The sequence below is a fragment of the Rhipicephalus microplus genome, chromosome 3, assembly GCF_043290135.1.
Source record: "Rhipicephalus microplus isolate Deutch F79 chromosome 3, USDA_Rmic, whole genome shotgun sequence".
Lineage (NCBI taxonomy): Eukaryota > Metazoa > Arthropoda > Arachnida > Ixodida > Ixodidae > Rhipicephalus > Rhipicephalus microplus.
In genome coordinates, this window is record NC_134702.1 from 11,612,659 (window position 1) to 11,631,095 (window position 18,437).

The window sequence follows — 18,437 nt, forward strand, 5'->3', positions numbered from 1 at the left end:
TTAAAGTTCCGCGAGTAGGAAATGAGCAGGATTAATGGGGCAGAGAAAAAACATTGCGAATGTAGAGCCCTTTCGCACGGTATACCCTCAAAGATGCCACAATGATGGCAGGAATGGAAGCTCTACAGCGCCGACCTTACCTTGTCCTGGTTCCACACTTTAACCAGTGGGTTGACGCCGCTTTCGTCTGCCTGCACAACAGCGTCGCCTGTAATCAGCTGAGGTTGAGGGGCAAAGTGGGAGGGCACTCACTCCGAGCGTGACGAGCAGCGCGTGGTTGCGCATTTGCTGAATCAATTCGACTGTCAGTTCGTAGGCGCGGAATGTGTTCAGCTGGAGCTGTCGGCTCACGCACACCACATGACCGCCGACCTCCCCCAACACCAGCTGGCCTCGGCCGCTTGCGCTGCATGTTACGTTCAGCTCCTGCGAACGATTCCCGATTCATTTGCATTCGCGGGAACATCAATGCTGCGCTTACCTGAAGCTTGTCGAACGCCTTGTCACCATCACGCACCACCTCCTTGTCGAAGAAATTGAATCTGCGCCACTGCGATGAGCCGTCTCACTCATCAGTCGGTCACTGACATGGATCACCACTTACCTGCTTGAACGCCATTTCTCCTGGCTGAGCTATGCACTAAGCGGCTATTTCGTCATCCATTCACTCGGGATACCAGCCTGTTGACAGGCTGGGTCATATATATGATCAATGAATGAATAAGGTGCACCACAGAACACCTATATATACACTCAGCACCGCGGTGCAGCGAACAAACACCCAGCACGTACCAAGCTCCCTTTGCGTGGCCTCGGAGATGCTAAAACTTGTCTATGCCATGTTCTCTGTCTACGCTCAAAAGGGTTATGTCATCTTTGGTTCATTACACCATGGTTCACTAGAGGCTACGGGGACTGAATCAGTCACACATTTTTCTCAATTTTAACACAGAACACCTACTCACTAGAGCACGCCCACAGAGGCAACGCCTCCTTAAAAAATTATGCCTGGAACGTGAGCCGCAAACCAACACCTCCTAGACTAGTCTAGACGGTGTTATGGTGGCCCCTTCTAGCCACCATAACGGTGTTGCGCGAACGCGCTGCTCTAGCCTCTGATTTTACCATAGAGTTTCCTATAGATTTTACCCTCCTCTTTCGGTACGAAGGTAGAGTGTATAGAGCTTCTAGTACAGTCGAACAAAGGCGAACGTCCCTGACCTCGACCGCTCAATGGCAGTGTGGATGGATGGATAGATATAGCTCTACCCTTATCGAGTGACGGCTGACGCTACCTAGCCGTTATTGTTAGTTAACTAACCACTTGATTTATCTTTTTTTCCCTTTAAATAGTGAAGTTGAGGACTGGTACTTTGAAGTGAAAGATTTAATTTTCACTCGTGAATTAACTCTAGCACCAATCAGATAACCTTCTTATAGTTAATTCTACCCGCTTAAAGTCTACTTTGCCCTCCCTGTCCCCAAACCCCAGTGCTTTGAAAAACTCTACGCCATCATCCTGAACTATAGGGTGAAGCCCTTTACAGAACATTATCGAGTATTCGGCAGTTCCCTCCTCCTCTCCACATGCACTGCATGCCGTGTCTACCCCTTCGTATTTGGCCCGATATGTCTTGGTTTGCAACATTCTCGTGAGCTCCTAAGGCAAGCCTACCCATTCCACGTTGCTTAATTTCTAATCTTGCTTGAACTTCTGATCTCATGCACAAGACCGCATTGCCGAAGGTCAGACCAGGAACCATGACCCCTTTCCATATTCCTCTCACAACATCATAGGTACTGTAATTCCACAGTGCCATGTTTTTCATTACCACTGCATTCCTGTTACCTTTAGTCGACACGTATATTTCGTGTTCCCCTCGGCACTCGGCCCCATTGCTTATCCATACGCCCAGATATTTGTATTTATCTGTTATCTCTAGCGTGACCTCCTGTATTCAAAGCTCACTACCTTCGTTATCATTAAAAATCATGACTGCTGATTTTTTCCTTATTGAATCTGAAATCTAACCTATCTCCCTCATTACCGCAGATGTCCACCAGTCTCTGCAAATCTTCCTTGTTGTCGGCCATTAGCACTATATCATCTGCGTACATCAATTCTAGCTGGTAGTGCCTGTTCAATAAGTTTTCCTTGTTTGACGAAAGAGAGGTTGAGGCCCAGTCCACTTCCCTCTAATTTGGCCTCTAATCATTGTAGGTACATCATGAATAACAAGGGTGACAGAGGACACTCCTGCCTAAGTCCCCGTTTCACCTCTGTACCTGTTTTTCCCACTTTATAACTACCTTGTTACTTTTATAGATCTCCTTTAAAAGATTAGTGACTCCATCTTCCACACCCAGTGTGTCTAGTATTCTTCACAAGTCCTCCTGAACCACGCTATCGTACGCTCCCAATTGATATCCAAAAATGCTAGCCAAAAAGGCCTGAATTCCTTTTCTGCTGTTTCGATGCACTGCGTCAGCGAGAACAGATTGTCTTCCAACCTCCTGTGTTTGCGAAACCCATTCTGCAGTTCCCCCAGCACCCCCTCATCCTCTATCCATGCCTGCAGTCTTTCCTTTATAATCTGCATCGCCAGCCTGTAGACCACTGATGTCACTAGTACTGTTATAGGACGGTTTATGTCAGCTTTGTCCCACTTTCCTTTATAGATCATGCTCATCCTGCTAAGTTTCCGTCCACCGGGAACTTCTCCATCGATTATTATTTTGCTCACTGCCTCTCTCAAAGCCTGCTTAGACTTCGGACCTAATGTCTTTATCAGCATAATTGGAATGCCATCTGGGCCTGTTGATGTACTACTAGGAACCCTTTTCTCAGCCCTTTCCCACTCTTGTTGTGAAAATGGAGCCATTGCGCCACTTGATTCATCCTTGTCTATTGTGGTGCATAAAGCACTTCTGTGTGGAAATTTTTCTGTCACCCTTGTTCTTATATATTCTATAGTTTCGTCCCCTTCTAGCCTATCCCCTTGAGCTGTAGTTATAAACCTCTGCTCTAGGCTCGTCTAATTTCTTAGGGAGTTTAGATGGTTCCAAAATTTCGCAGCTGCCTTTCTATCTTTTTTATGTACTTCTGCCAGCCACTGAGCTCCCTTCCTTCTAATCTTTTCATTGATCAGAAGGGATGCATCCCTTCAACAGCTTAGAAAGTTTGCCCATTTTCTTTCAACATCATCTGTCGGTTCACCCCGCTGCTTAGCATGTCTGTGTTCCCTAGAGGCTTCCTGACGTTTTGCTATGGCTCTCTTAACTTCCTCATCCCACCAACTTTTGGGTTTGTGTCTTCTTTTCCGGGGTGACTTGTCACGCGTCTTAGCAAGTTCTAGCTCAAAGAGTCTAATTAGATTCGTGTATGTCCACACTGTCTTATTATCCTCCGTGATTACTTTCTCAATTTGTTTAGTGGCTATTTCAATTTGCCTTTCTGGATAAAAAATTTTCCTGTAGTTGCTCATCTTGTCTCCTTCCCACGTTCACTGCTCTTCCAAAACTTAGCTTGATACGTTTGTGATCACTACCCAGACTTCTGGAGCCACCTTAATCTATGTGCATTCCCCCGAGCTTATCATACATCCTATGTGACATCAGTGCGTAATCTATCGTCGACTGCAGCCTTCCTACCTCCCATGTTATTTGCCCTATCCTAGCCCCGTCGCGCCGCAGCGGCTGAAACTGACCCTACGGCTGACACGCGCTCTTCCATAGAAAGCCGCTCGACACGGCAGGCCGTATTGTGCGCTCTGTCATCCAGCGGACGTGGTTAATTATATACGGGGGCTGAATCAGTCACAGGTTTTCTTAATTTTACAACATAGTGTACTGAAACTGATAAGTTAAGGCCTCCAAAATCAACCACTGATAGGCAATTCTAAAAACTATTCCCAAGCAACACATAAATTATTTACTCTGTGCAGCAATTAGAATTAAAACACTTTTAAAGTGTTATAAGTTTAACTGAATTGTTTACTGTTCACAAAGATGCCTAAAATGCAGTACCATCATTATCAAGTTACTACGCTCCTCAACAATATGGCCGCCCCCTCTCGAAGAGAAAACGTATGAGTTCAATTTGAAACGCAATGGAAACTTCAAGACATAAATCTTCCGAGAGATCAAAGTACAAACACCGGTCACGATCGAGTTCTCGATCGAGACATCGGAGTAGACATAAGAAAGAAAAGCAGTAAGTTTATGCTTGTTATCTTTGATCGTTAGTAACGTGCAGTAGAATCGGGTCTCTGTGTGGCAAGGTTCTGTTTGTTTGTGTTCCCGATGTTTTCATTGAGTGAGTTGTCATTGAGGCTCCGGTGAAACTGCAACAAGCAGCATAATGCTAAAGCGTCTTAACGGTCCTTTATCATAAAGCTTGATTGGACCGGTCAATGCAGATTTGTTTCTTTGCAGCGGCAACGTCTGAATAGTTGCAGCGCATCGCGTGTCGGCTGCACACCTCCCAATTTCTTAAAACACTCGCTTCAGTTTTAAACGTTGTGATGCGACCTCGTTGATAACCGCAGTGTTGATTATTGCACAATCAGCGTGGAGACGTTCAGCAGTGTGTCTGACTTTCGCGCAACTTTTCGAACTTCCGCCGTGCTTTCGGATTGTTAGTTCTCTGCGTTGAGGAACGGAAGGATCGATTAACGTTGCGCTATCTTTCCGAAACCAGTCGGTCACCTACACCGCCTAAGAAGTCGAAGGACAAGAAGCGCTCGAGGCGCAGCCGGAGTGATGAGCGTCGAAGCCGCAAACACAAGGATCGGCGTCGTCGTTCGAGCGGGAGCAGCACGTCGAGCCCGTCTAGCAGCAGAGAGGGCAAGTCCAGGACGAACACTGTACTGCCTCTCATCGAGGAACTAGAGAAGGAGCGGCAACGCCTCAAGATTGAGAAGAGGTAACTGTTTTTTACCTGCACTTACTGTGGTTCGTAGCAGGATCTTTAAAAGCAGCTTCGTCATTCGAAATCGCAACGACACAACCACGTCCTGAACTATGCCGCGCGCATTTTGAAAAGGCTGTTTTTGATCTTCATGTCTGAAACTAAAAAACACGTGTTCTGGCTTACATCTTGGGTTGTTGCGCTCACACAGATAGGTCCTAAAAACGATTGTTTTCTGTTGGATCTTTCCGCGACATTCTACACTGCTACATTTACTTCACTCGACTTTTTCAAGTGTTATGACAGTTACTGAAGTGAAACTGAAACTTTTCGAAAGCTCCTTGGTTAGTGAAACAACAGTGCTTCACTTGACGTCATCAATGAGAAGTGAAATTGTCATTTACAGCTGCTGCCATAATGCCAGTCGCACATTCATGTGATTGCAGCATTTTATGTGTTTGTAAGTTGCTGTTGAAATGTATACACCATTATTCTTTGAGGTGTCGCTGTCTCTTTTTACTCACGACAAGTGCTTACCTTGATGGCTGCACATGTGTGTGCACAGAATTAAAATTAATCTAGAGACTTCTTTTAGGAAAAAGGTTTCATCTGTGCAGCAACATCCACTTGCTTAGAACTGAAATGCACAGAGATGTAATGCATGATGTGCTGCCACCTTGTGTATGCAATGAGCTTTGTGTTCTGTGAACAACTGAAAGCTTGCAGATTCATGAAGACCAAGAGGTCAGATATGGAAGAGCAGGGGATTTTGTGAGAAGGTTTTTCTGTTTTACATAGGTAAACTTGTCAAAAGTAACAACTTCAAAATAGTGGAGATATTGTTTTCTCATGAACATTCAGAGATTGTCACACTTCTTATATACGACACTGAGCAACTGAATGTATATGAGTTTAAACAAAGTGCCATGGTTATTTCTGTGACGACACTTCATATAAACGAGGTATTAATATATACCTTGAACACTTTGTATACAAAATATCCCATGCACACCAAGGATACTTGATGTATATAAATTGTTGAAATGTTTATTCACTTTGAGAAATAAAATTGCCATTGAAATGAGCAAAGTCTCAGAAATGCATGACTTCTCTGTTTTGTCGCACAACACAAAATATCAGAGGTTGGCTCTAACTGCATTTCATTTTGCATTCTCCAGGAAAGCTAAGGAGGCCATGAAAGCAACAGAAACACCTGAACAGAAGCGCCTGCGCCGCCTTGCTAAGAAGGTACGTTTTTCACTGAACTGTTGCCATTTACTGGCACTCAAACAATGCTGCATTCTTTAGTATATTTTTGCAAGCTTATTGCTGGGTAACATTGCAAGGTGGAGATTCGTTAGTTACTGCAGCATTACTTGGTGAAATCTGGTAATAGGTGCACAAGTTGTGCTATGCAGACTGATTTCCAACTGTTTGGAAATTATTAATGAAGAATGTTTTTATAATTTTCTTTTTTTAGGAGGCCAAAGAGCGGAAGCGAAAAGCTGAAATGGGCTGGGATGAAGAATACCTGGTAAGAACAGAATGTGGCAGGCATTCAATGAAGCCACCTACATATTTTTCTAAAAATAAAACCTACTGTATTCAGTTCCGGTGACTTAAAATAGTGGGTAACTCCAACAAAAGTTATGTGGCTACTAAGAATTTGAATTAATGCAATCAGCCAACACTCAATTTTTGTGTGCGTTTTCAAAGTGTGGGAATAAAGGGCAACTGAGACAATTATTTTTTTTTTACCTTCACATGGAACAGGTTTTCCTGCACCTGCTATTTTCATAAAGGTACATACATCTAGTACAAGTATGCAGAAATAACTTGAAATACGTAAAAGTCAAACGCTACTGCAGTATCAATACTGAGTGAAGTATTCAAGAGGGCTGCTTCTAAAAACATCCTTGCTGATAGTATGGCAGTTGTGGTTTGTAAGCAAGAAAAGTAAAGGTGACATACAGAAATAATGCATTAAACGACAATGCGCTGTAAGCATGCTTGGATATTACTGTTTGGCTTGGTAGAGAAAGAAGAGGAAAGTTGCTGAAGAAGTTTCAGCTATTTAGCACTGACTGGTTTTTCTATTTCAGGGTTACACTAACACTGACAATCCATTTGGTGATGCGAACCTGCTTAAATCCTTCAAGTGGGAGAAAAAGTACGAGCGAGAGGGGCTCAAGAACGTCTCTGAGGAAGAGATTGAGCGCAGGAATCGACTCAAATTGGAGGAGAACAGGGTGAGAGTCATTCCTGTGGAACATAACTTATACACCTTTTTACTGAAGGTGTCTTAATCTACCATAATCTCCTTTGGGCTATGCTAAATAGGTGTGCCACCCTACCAACCCCCCAAAAAATGCACTGCTGAGGCTGTGATGTAAGCCTTTGTGCTTCTGTGCTGCAGTTCAGGAAGAAGGCTTGAGTGCATGTTCATGGCACCATTATGGCTTCGCTCTACGCAAGTCCAGTATTACTGGTGTTATCACCATAATAGTACAAAGAAAAATAATGGAGTAGCAGCTTGCATGTTCTGGTTATAAGCTTGGCATCTGCCTTATGCACAAGTTGATGAATACATTGTCACGCTCATGGTGCTGTAATGCCATATTGTACGCGAACGTGACGTATCGCAGAATATCGTCCCAGGTTTTGTGCTGCACGTCCACGTAAATTGACAGCATGTCCGCTATGGTCTTGTTGAGCCTCTTTGTCGGTATATTAGTTTGTGGGTAGTAAGCCGTTGTTTTTCGGTGGCTTGTGCAGCTCAGTCTAAAAATGTCCTCCAGCATTTGTGCCGTAAAAGACGTTCCTCTATCCATAATCATACATGACGGCGCGCCATGTCGTTGGACGATGTGGTGCACGAAGAACTTCGCGACTTCAGACGTTGTACCGTGGGTAATGCCTTTGTCTCAACATACCTCATCCAGCGCCCGCACGAGCACGAGCCAGCGCCCGCTTCTCGTGCTCGTGCCCACCGCCCCTTCTTCTTTCTTTATTTGTAACAAGGTCCATTCCCACAAGGTCGAAAGGTGTCCGTGGTGGTGCAATAGGGTGGAGAAGACCCGCAAGTTTCACAAATGGCATCTTGCGATGCTGGCACTCGCGACGGCCTTGCGCATAGTGGTGTACACTGGTTGAAAGTCTTGGCCAATAGTACTGCTGGTGCACTCTGGCGAGGGTCCTTGAGTACCCCAAGTGTCCTGACGTGGGCTCGTCGTGGCACGCGAAGAGGATGTCATCCCACATGTTGGCTCCTACGAGGAGGAAGGCTTTTTTTGCTAACTCGAGCATTTTTCTTGTAAAGGATGCCCTTCCTTAGGCAAAAGCATAACAGTTCACGAGCAATACGCCGAGGAACATGAGAATTTTGGCCTTCTAAGGAATCAATAACAGGGCACAATTCCTGATCTGCTCGCTGTCTAGACATAAAGTCCGAATCGCTGAGGGCTCCGAGAAAGCCATCAGCATACTCGGAGTCCCTATCATGTTGTCCTACAGGTGGTCGAGAAAGTGCTACGGCATCTACGTGCTTGCGCCCAGACCTATAAACAATCGTGATGTCAAACTCTTGCAAGCGCACACTCCACCAAGCGAGACGACCAGACAGATCGCGGAGATTAGCCAGCCAACACAGCGAATGGTGATCAATCACCATTCGCTGGTCACTACCTTGAAGGGACGGCCGTAGAGGCAAGGTCAAAACTTTGCCATTGCCCACACGACTGTCAGACATTCCTTCTCTGTAGTAGAGTAGTTGGCCTTGGCTTGAGAAAGTACGACTGGCGTAAGCTATCACAAGTTCAACGCCATTGTGCCATTGTACAGAGACAGCACCAAATTCGATGTTGATGGCATCTGTGTGAACTTCGGTATCAGCGTCCTCATCAAAATGCGCAAGAACAGGTGCTGCTTGCATTAGCTGCCGTAACTCTGTGAAAGCTGCTTCTTGCTTAGTGCAGAAGACTGAGGCGCAAAAAACATATCGGGAAGCAGGAAGAGCAGAAGAGAAAAAAGAACAGCGCCATTCTCTTCTGCTCTTCCTGTTTCACGATATGTTTTTTGCACCTCAGTCTTCTGCACCAAGTATGCACCAAGTATGCACCAACTAGCCCAAAAACAAGTCCTTTTGGAATACTACTTCTTGCTCTGTACTCCAGGCAAACAGTACATCATCTCGGGTAAGTCGCGTGAGCGGTTCGGCTATCGTCTTGAAGTTGGTGATTAATCGGCGATAATAAGCTCACAAGCCAAGGAAACACTGCACTGCTTTTTTGTCTGACGGAAGAGGAAAGGTAGTGACTACTGCAGTTTTGTCTGGGTCAGGCCAAACGCCATCTGCACTCACGACATGTCCCAGAAGTTTCAGCTCATCGTATCCAAAATGGCCCTTCTGGGGTTTTAGCGTGAGTGCGGCCGAACGAATAGTTTCAAGAACCATTCTTAGGCGCTTTAGATGTTCTTGGAAACTTTCAGAGAAGATGACCACATCGTCAAGATATACAAAGCAGCTTTGCCACTTCAAGCCAGCGAGAACGGTATCCATCATCCTCTGGAACGTTGCTGGGGCCGAACAGAGGCCGAAAGGTAGAACTTGGAAGTCATAAAGCCCATCGGGAGTTATGAACGCTGTCTTCTCTCGGTCTCGCTCATCGACCTCCATCTGCCCATAGCCGCTCTTCAAATTGATCGATGAAAAATACTTCGCCTGTTGCAGCCTGTTGAGAGAATATGAACTTGTGGAAGCGAGTAAACATCTTTTTTTGTGATGCTATTGAGCTTTCTGTAATCAATACAGAATCGCAGCGTTCTGTTTTTATTTTTCACTAGAATGACTGGAGAGGACAATGGGCTGCTGGACGGTTGTATCACACCATCGTCAAGCATCTCCTTTACCTGCGTCTGTATTGCCTTGTGTTCTCTAGCCGAGACACGGTAAGGTTGCTGGCAGATTGGGCGAACATCATAGTCGGTAATAATTCGATGCTTCTTGAGGGGTGTTTGACCGACTCTAGATGAAGAGGCGAATCACGATTGAAATTCCTTCAACAGGGTGTGAAGTGCGGCCTTCTTCTCGTCCAAAAGCTTCGAATTGACGTCGATGCTGTCCAGAAACTTGCCTCCATCAACAATTTACTCGGATACGAAGTACTCGGTGTCATCCACTACACGGTCTCCAAAGGCCACAGTGGTGCTGCGGAAAAGATGTTGGTGCTCGAAGTTGAAATTGGTGATGAGTATCTGTGACCGTCTGTCACGCAAACGCTCAGTGCTTCGCATAGTGCACATACCTTGAAGCACCGTTGCACCGCGTCACCGTCTAGGAGGTCTTCAAAGGTGACTTCCACCAAAGCAGTCGTTCGGGGAGGCAGCGTCATTTGTTGGAAACACACAGCGCAGGTCTACGACGGCTATCAGCGCCTCAATCGGTTGCATGTTGCATCGAGAAAGTCACCATTCGCTCGCGGAGATTTATAATCGTGCCGTTCTCTCGAAAAAGTCCATACCAAGGATGAGCTGACGAGAACAGTCGCATAGTACGAGACAGGTCACCACAAATGTGGACTTGATTATTTCCACTCTTGCGGTACAGCAGCCCAATGGAGTAACAACGTGGCCTCCAGCCGTACGAATACGCGTCCCATTCCAAGGTGTCATCACTTTCTTAAGACTGGTTGCCAATTTTCCGCTCATAATAGAATAATCTGCACCTGTGTCCACCGATGCGCTAACCTGAAGACCATCTATCAGCACGGGAAGGTCGAGCGAGACTTGGTCTCTGGGTTCAGACGCAGAATCCGGAGTTTCTCTCGCACTGCCCTTGGATGTCAATTCAATATCTGCAGCGTTTCGTGCAAGCGTCAATGGGAGGTCTTCCGCACTTTAGTCCCAGTGACCTCGCCCCCGAAGGACGCTGCCTTCAGTGTTTTCTCTGAGGGCTTGGGGAGCGTCCCCGTGCTGTTGTACCGAAACGAGGCCCAATGGCTGCGGGTCGCCGTGCAGATGGTGACCGCGATTGACGCCGTGAGAAAGGTAGATGTTGCTGCGCGAGGTAGTACTCAATTTCCCTTGGCCTCTGGCGAACTAGTGGACGAGGTGATTGAATAGAGAAACCGCGCCGTCCAAGTTGTTGGTACGGGCATTCCTGGTATATGTGGCTGGCTTCACCGCTGTGGAAGCACAGGGGTCTTCTATCGGACGTACGCCAGATATCAGACTACCGCGTAGGAGCACGGCGACCGTCGATGTCCAAACCAGCGTGTGCTGATTGAATTGCAACTGGCGACATCGTCTGGATTTGGGCTGCAGTGCTAGAGACCAGCATGGAAGTGCACAAGGCTTCGGCATATGTACGGTTCGGAACATCAGTGGATGCAGGAGGTGGTTCTAGATTAGTATCCATCGGTTGACAGTGACGGCTGTGAAGCACCTGCTGGACCTCGCTCCTGATAACGCTGGTGGTGCTGTTTACTTCCGGCTGTCTCGCCCCATGTAGTTTTGCCATTTCATCGCGGACGATAGAGCGAACGATTTCGCGAATCCATCCAATGGAATCCATCCTCCCGAAGGTGGGGGAAAATTCAGGAGATTGTGCAGCATTCACTTGCCGGTCAAACAGGGCAGACCGTTCATGACGTACCTTCTCTATTAAAGTGGCTTCGGTCAGAAACTCCACTACACTCTTCGAAGGTCTCCGCTCTAGACCAGCAACAAGCTGCTCGTTCACGCTTTGCATCAGATAGCGCAGCTTTTTTTCTTCTGGCATTGCCGGATCCGCTCGCCTAAAAAACCGCATCATGTCCTCCACATACATGATGACGGTCTCATTGGGCATCTGGATGCATGAGTACAATGCACGTTCAGCACGTTCGCGGTGGCCGGGGCTCCGATAGGTCTCCAAGAGGCGATGCTGGAACTCGCGCCAAGATGTCAAGACATCACCTTTGCTCAGAAACCACGTTCAGGCGCCGTCTTTTAAGCAAGCGTAGACGTTGCGGAGTTTGGTGGCTTCGTCCCAGTAGTTGATCGCTGCGACATGTTCGAACTCGCTCAGCCAGTCGTCTACATCATCCGTGAAAGGGACTAGGCATCAGCGGGTTGTGGACAGTGCGATAGATCGGTGTAGAGGACGAAGGATTTTCCATGGTGCCTTGAGGAGAAGTCATAGTCGCTCTGTCGACTAGCTGTTCCGCGTCTCTGGTGGTAGGCCTCGTTGGTGGCGGCTTGTTCTGTGAACTGGCGTGTTCACGGGCACACGGCTTGCGTTCCGGCTCCTGGGCGGGCTCTTGTGCATGGGGTGCGTCGCGAGTCGTCATGCCCAGCACGTCCACCAATCTTGTCAAGCTCAAGGTAATATTGCGTAGTACTGCTCGTTGAGCTAGGCCAAAAAGCATCTCAGTCCGAACTTCTTCGTCCTCTTCCACACGAAAACACGAGAGACCATGCGGCAATATTAATATGCTATTCTCTGTGCACATATAAACAATTGGATAATTGTCAATAATATAGTAGATCACTGATAGAGAATGAGTACAGCGGTAAATTTGTAGCGATATAATAAAGGAATGATTCAGTGAGGTTGGCTTGTACTATTGCATGTAACCAAGAGTTTCATTACACTTTGTGCTTTGCGTCTGTGTCATAAAATAAGATTGTCTGAAAGTACCAGCTACAGCAGACCATGCCGCAATGTGTGTTGATGCTTGTACATGCAGCGGGAGCTGGAGAAAGTGAAGCAGAGGCGACTGGAGCGGGAAAGGGAACAGGAGGAGCGGGAGGAAGAAATGGTGAGTCTCTGGAATGCTTCTCTTTGTGCAGTGCAGTCATGCCCATTTCTTAGCCAAAGGCACTCACTTTGGTTATGGCAAAACCCACAAGGTACAATATCACTCCAGGTACAAGTACATCAAGTGTGAGCTCGCCAATATGTCAATTCTAATATCTCATCAGGTACCAAAAGGTACAAGTATCCCTCAGCCTCAAGACCGATTGATTGTTTTCTGGAATTCTTGCTTACTTGCTCAGAATAGGCTGCAGATATATTACCTGACCCTTTGGTATATCAGCTACGAAAGATTAGTAAAGATGGCTACATGCTGGCATGGTCAGATCAGGTTGAACCACAGTAGACACTCATTAAACAGAAATTTGTTAAATGGAACTGCTGCTTAAAAGGAACATCTGCCTCCAGTACGTTTGGTTGCGTACCTGAACTCTGCACCCCTGTTCATCTGCCAGTAAGTGGAATGCCTGTTAATAGGCACATGTTTTCCTGGTTCCTTCAGGCTTTGTTTCACGGAAGTCCACTGTACATATAGCCTGATGTGCTCTGTGTTTGTGTCCTTACACATTTGGCCCACAATGTTTTCACACTGGGGCACACCACAGCAGGCACACAACTACAATAACTCTTAAGTGCTCACCACAACATGCTAAAGATATCTCCTGGTGCAGATGATGTCACGTTTGCAGTCAACACATTAAAATTGTATTTTTATGAATTTTCCTACCAGATATGCGTTATGAAAATAAGAATTCTTTTTCCTCTGTACAAAGTTGTAGAGAGTTCTAATCTCCAACCTTACATTGCTGTAATCTGCCAGTAATGGTAATATGACTATATTTACTAAACTATTCCTTTGATGTGGCTGCCATTCTTCAAGCAGCATAGGCTGCTTGGACGCATTGTGTATATATATTTGAAGTAAATAGTAGCACTTGAAAAAAACATCTAGAAAACTTATATTCTTAAGGGGGTAGTGTTACAGCAACTGGCTTATTTTGTCACGGATTACAAGATGAATTTATTTGTGCTTTCGTTCATCCCACAGAAGTGTTTGAACTATTGCACTTCTGTGAAATGGTTGGTCTGATTGCTTTTTCTTTTTTGCAGACACGCATTCAGAGAGACAAGGAGGCAGCTCAGTTTCAGGAGTGGGAGAAGCAAGAAGACAATGTGAGTGGCTTTTGTGTGACACTGGCGTTTGTAATTAAACGTAGCTGCAGAGAAAACGATCACAATCATCAGATTCACGTTTCATTGTGTGTACTATTCTAGCACCACTTGGTGGTTCACAATAGCCTCACAGAAACGAACCACTACAGCCTTAATGGCTTTGTGCAGGCCATTACAAAGTGTGAATTCGGTGCGTAACTTTAGAGGAACTCTGAAGCGAAATGATGAATCGGTCATGATTGATGAACTGTATTCTGAGAACCCTAATGTTGTTAATTTCATTGTTATAGGTATGTATTGATAAAGGAAAAAAAATTAAGGTCAAAGTTTCATTTTTGGATTCGGCACTGAAATTTTCAATGGTGACGTCACACGGATTTCAAGATTGATTTATTTATTGGGACGACATTGGCTCAATGAAATTTTCTAAAACTTGTTATTTTCCTGTGGCCCCCTCAGTAGACAACTTGGCTTCTACTTATCAGGAACTGCCTATGACTCGGGAACGCCATCTAAATCGTGATCACTCCTTTACCTTGCAAGCTTCTGAAAAACTGATGTGACTCGCTTCACTGAAACTACTGGCACTAGAATTGTCACCGTCTCCAAGTTTCAACATCCTATCATTTGTCTCCCTAATTGAAACCACTGGTTTTTACCCAGTAATCAGCAGGATTTAGAGCTGTAATAGTACTTGTTGCAAGTAGGCTTGTGCGAATAGTGAATTTCAGCTTCGAAAAGGATAGGGATTTGGTTGAATAATTTCGATTCGATATTCGAATAGTATGTATATTGTATATTTCAAATAAAAATGGGCATGGCGTATTTTTTATGAGCTAACTAACCTGCACAAGACACCTTTGCAAATTGAAACAACGCCTGTGCAAATGCCTTTTATTTTGCTTCAAGGTAAGTAGAAACTACTTTGAATAGGAGCAGGATTTCACTTTCAGTAGAATGCCTGTGATAACGCTTAAAATATGTGACATTTTTAAAATTTGCTATACTTAGAGGATATAAGTTGGTATAACAAGCTTTTAAACTTAAAAAATGAACCACTGTGAGGGTAATGTCTTCGTTTAACCTTGAAGTGGGGCTTTGTGATAGTGCGGCGTTCCCCTGGATATGTGTTTTCACATCTTAGCACTACGTGCTGCAGTGAGACCATATCTACAAGGGGGTTATATGTGCTTTAATATACATGTCCTAGTTCATTTCAAATAATTCAAAATTTTCAATAATTTGAATTCAATTCAAAGCGAATTCAAATTGTCTATTATTAATTCAAATATTCAAAGCCTTTGAATATTTTCAGTAGCCTTTTCCAAGCAAGTTTGTTGCTTGGAAACCGCAAAAATTTTCAATACTTCTGGACAAGACGCTAGAACGGTCACATAGAGTGTACAGCGGTTTCTGACTTTTGCCTTCTCCTTCCAGTTTCATTTGCAGCAAGCTATTCTGAGGTCCAAGATACGTATTGAGGATGGGAGAGGTGAGTGGTTCTTAAGGGCATTATCATTGTCATTGGTTAAACTGTGTCTTTTTTAACTGTTCGTCAGCCAAGCCCATCGATTTGCTGGCCCGCTACATCAGTGCCGAGGGTGAGGACTTTGGCGTGGATATGCTTGAGCCTTATATTTACTTGAATGTGAGTTTTCTGAATTTAACTTCTCTCTTTACCAGTATTGCTAAGGATATGCATGATGTGGTAATCAACTGTGCTCAATAGTATATAGTCACCAGCCGATATTTCTGGCGTATTCAAGTCATTCGCAGTCTTCCTTGTGATTCTGTTGCCTAAGCTGTGGAGCTATCATGTATAATGGCAAGCAAAAATTTTTATGCTGCTTAGTGTGCTGCTTAGTTTCGTCCACTGATCCTCATATACAGTGCTACGAATGTGGCAGTTGCTAACAAAGTTGCTGCCATTTCTGGTGGTGCCCTTTCTGTTGTTTTTTAATAGTGGTGACCCATCAAGTTTTCAAGTGCGCCGTGGCTGCAATGAAAATAGCTTTACTGAACCTGCAAAGTGCAAGTTAGAACATTTGTTTGCAACATTTGTAAGTTAGAAAATTTAATACCGTGTATGTAGCATCCGTAACGGCATCGCGTATGTAAGAACCCTCCGTTTTGTAGAGAGCGCAGGTGGAAAACATCTGCTCGTGTGCACCGTGAAAAACGCAGGGTTCTTATGAACGTTACGTACACCAGTTTTTAGACTTGCGACCAACTCTTCACAAAGCAGTGCTTGTTCAACCGAGGTGGTGGGTGTTGTGGATGGCAAGCTGTCGTTGCGGTGGGAAGCTCCATCTCGATGCTGTAGTACCTACGGATAGCATTGTATGCTGAACGTGCAGTTGTCTGCATGTTCTGAACTAAAGGCCACAAATGCAGTGAACTTTGTTGCTATAAATGATGATCTTGCTGCTTATGGGAAGCTTGTACATGCTTAGTGGATAAAGTTGTTTAGTTAAGCACAAAGCCCTGTAATGAAGTTGTGTAACACTTCCAAGGCATCCGTAATTCCTGCCACGTAAACCTGGTCTTTGTCTTAGTGGAGGGCACATAATAAAATCGATTGGTTGTTGTACATGTGTGATGTGCCTTCAAACTAAACCATAATGCTCATAGCTGCCCTTTGTGGTACTCGTCTGTGTATGTACATCACTGGTTACCCCTCTTCTTACTGTATTTTTTAACAGGGCCTGACCATGGAGGACTTGGAAGACCTGCAAGAGGACATCAAGGTGTACATGGAGCTGGAGAACAGCCGCAACCTCAGCTACTGGCGAGACCTTCAGATAATAGTCGAGGAAGAACTGCGCAAGCTCCGGCGTCTCGACACATCATCTGGTGAGTGCAGAGAAAGGCCTTGTGCTGCCTCTTTCCATTTGCCCTTCTGTCCGAAGCTGGCATTAGCTGTTACAGTGTGACACCAACGTAGTTTTCAAATTGAGCTCTTGCTGCCATTATTCTCAGTTCTAAGCACCTTTGCACACTTAGGTGCAAGTATGTGTGATATGTGTGATGTGTGTAACATTAAGTTACAGTCAAGCTTCTGTAGTACGTAGATACAAATATAGATAATAATTAGAGGTGTGAAAATATTTGAAATTTCAAATTTTTTTTTAATAGTGTGTGCTATTTGATTCTATTTGAACTGGAATTTTACTGTTCAAACTTCTATAAGACAAATACAGTCAAAGTCCAATTAATAGTCCAAATTTTTAATATGCTTCACCTCATCACGTTTTTGTACTGTGGCAAAGCTAACTTGTAGGCTTTGCTACGATTGCAAGTGTTTTAACTAAAAAAATTGCTGACTTCAGCATAGAGATATCAGTTGTGGAAGAGGTGGTGGCTCAATTAATGCTGTTTGTGACCTGAAATTTGGAAAGGAAGTGTGAAAAATCGGACGCTGCAGTTTTATCATATGAAATTTCAGATGCTCTTGTATATTGACGTCTAGAAGGCAAATTTGGATTTGGAACTCTGGAATCGTAGTAAGCACACCCTTGTTTACCGCATCAGTTGAGCTTCCACAGAAGTTGAAAGAGAGGCTAAGGAAATATCATTGTCGCCTTTCACTTGCAATGTGTTGTCGGCAACACTTTCGTTGCACCAAGTCATCTACAGAAGTACAATTAGGCCTTTGCATTGCCTCATTGTTGATAAGACAATTATAAAACATCAGTTGCCAGCACTTAATCAACCTTGCTAGAAGAAACACTTTCATGTTGCTATCTCATAAAAATATGCTTGGAAATCCCCTTTATCCTCTTTTTCTGCAATTTCACTTTGAAGTACTCGAAATAAATTTTAGAAATATTCGAGAGATATTCATTAATGGCCGATTAGATTCGCACTCACATTTCAATATCTGAATTGGATTTGCACCCAAAATTTTGCTATTTGCACAGCTCTAATTATAATATTTAGCTAACTTAATTATTTATTTAAAAAACTGGACTTGTGCAAATATTCCAGCACTTCAAACACTCGAATGAATATTAATGTCTTTAAAACTGCTTCGATCTGAATTTAAATTGTGGAAAATTTTGAAGTATTCAAAGTGAACCTACAGGTGTATAGTGATGTGCATGTAACTCCCTTTAAAGGTGGTCTCACTGCAATGGAGGTGTTCTATACCATGAGTATACTTTTTCAGGAAAAATTTGCATTGCCACAAAGTTTCACTGCAAGGCTAAATAAACATGTTACCCCCGCATCAATGCTTCCTTTTTAAGTTAATAACTTGTTGTGCCGGTGCGTATGCTGCAAGTATAGTAAATTCTAAAACGTGACATAATATTTTATAGGTCATTAGCTGTATTTTAATGAAAGTCAAATTCTGGTGCTATTCATAGTTGCTTCCACTTCCTTCGAACCAAATAGAAAGGCATTTGCTCGATCCTTGTTTTGATTAGAAAAAAATATATATATTGAGGAGATTAGTTAGGTTCTCACAAATATGGTCATTTTTTTTCATAATATGTGATATAGACTATTTGAATTCAATTTGAAATTATTCAAACCAAATTATTATCCACTTTGATCCCA

General features: G+C 44.2%; 2 protein-coding genes across 2 annotated transcripts in view; one reads left to right on the top strand and one right to left on the bottom strand.

Annotated features, from left to right (window-relative positions):
- Positions 1 to 930, bottom strand: part of Vps11 (vacuolar protein sorting 11) — a 46,501-nt gene extending 45,571 nt beyond the window's left edge. The window contains exons 1-5 of the mRNA XM_075888889.1: positions 793 to 930; positions 605 to 692; positions 482 to 550; positions 253 to 426; positions 141 to 191 (exon numbers count right to left, since the gene is read on the bottom strand). Coding sequence (XP_075745004.1) covers positions 141 to 191; positions 253 to 426; positions 482 to 550; positions 605 to 619 — 309 coding nt within the window. The 5' untranslated portion in view covers positions 620 to 692; positions 793 to 930. The remainder of the gene's footprint in view (positions 1 to 140; positions 192 to 252; positions 427 to 481; positions 551 to 604; positions 693 to 792) is intronic.
- A 3,107-nt stretch (positions 931 to 4,037) lies between these two features.
- Positions 4,038 to 18,437, top strand: part of cactin (cactin, spliceosome C complex subunit) — a 29,282-nt gene continuing 14,882 nt past the window's right edge. The window contains exons 1-10 of the mRNA XM_037433298.2: positions 4,038 to 4,213; positions 4,700 to 4,924; positions 6,088 to 6,157; positions 6,390 to 6,443; positions 7,012 to 7,158; positions 12,637 to 12,708; positions 13,815 to 13,877; positions 15,315 to 15,369; positions 15,437 to 15,525; positions 16,580 to 16,730. Coding sequence (XP_037289195.2) covers positions 4,110 to 4,213; positions 4,700 to 4,924; positions 6,088 to 6,157; positions 6,390 to 6,443; positions 7,012 to 7,158; positions 12,637 to 12,708; positions 13,815 to 13,877; positions 15,315 to 15,369; positions 15,437 to 15,525; positions 16,580 to 16,730 — 1,030 coding nt within the window. The 5' untranslated portion in view covers positions 4,038 to 4,109. The remainder of the gene's footprint in view (positions 4,214 to 4,699; positions 4,925 to 6,087; positions 6,158 to 6,389; positions 6,444 to 7,011; positions 7,159 to 12,636; positions 12,709 to 13,814; positions 13,878 to 15,314; positions 15,370 to 15,436; positions 15,526 to 16,579; positions 16,731 to 18,437) is intronic.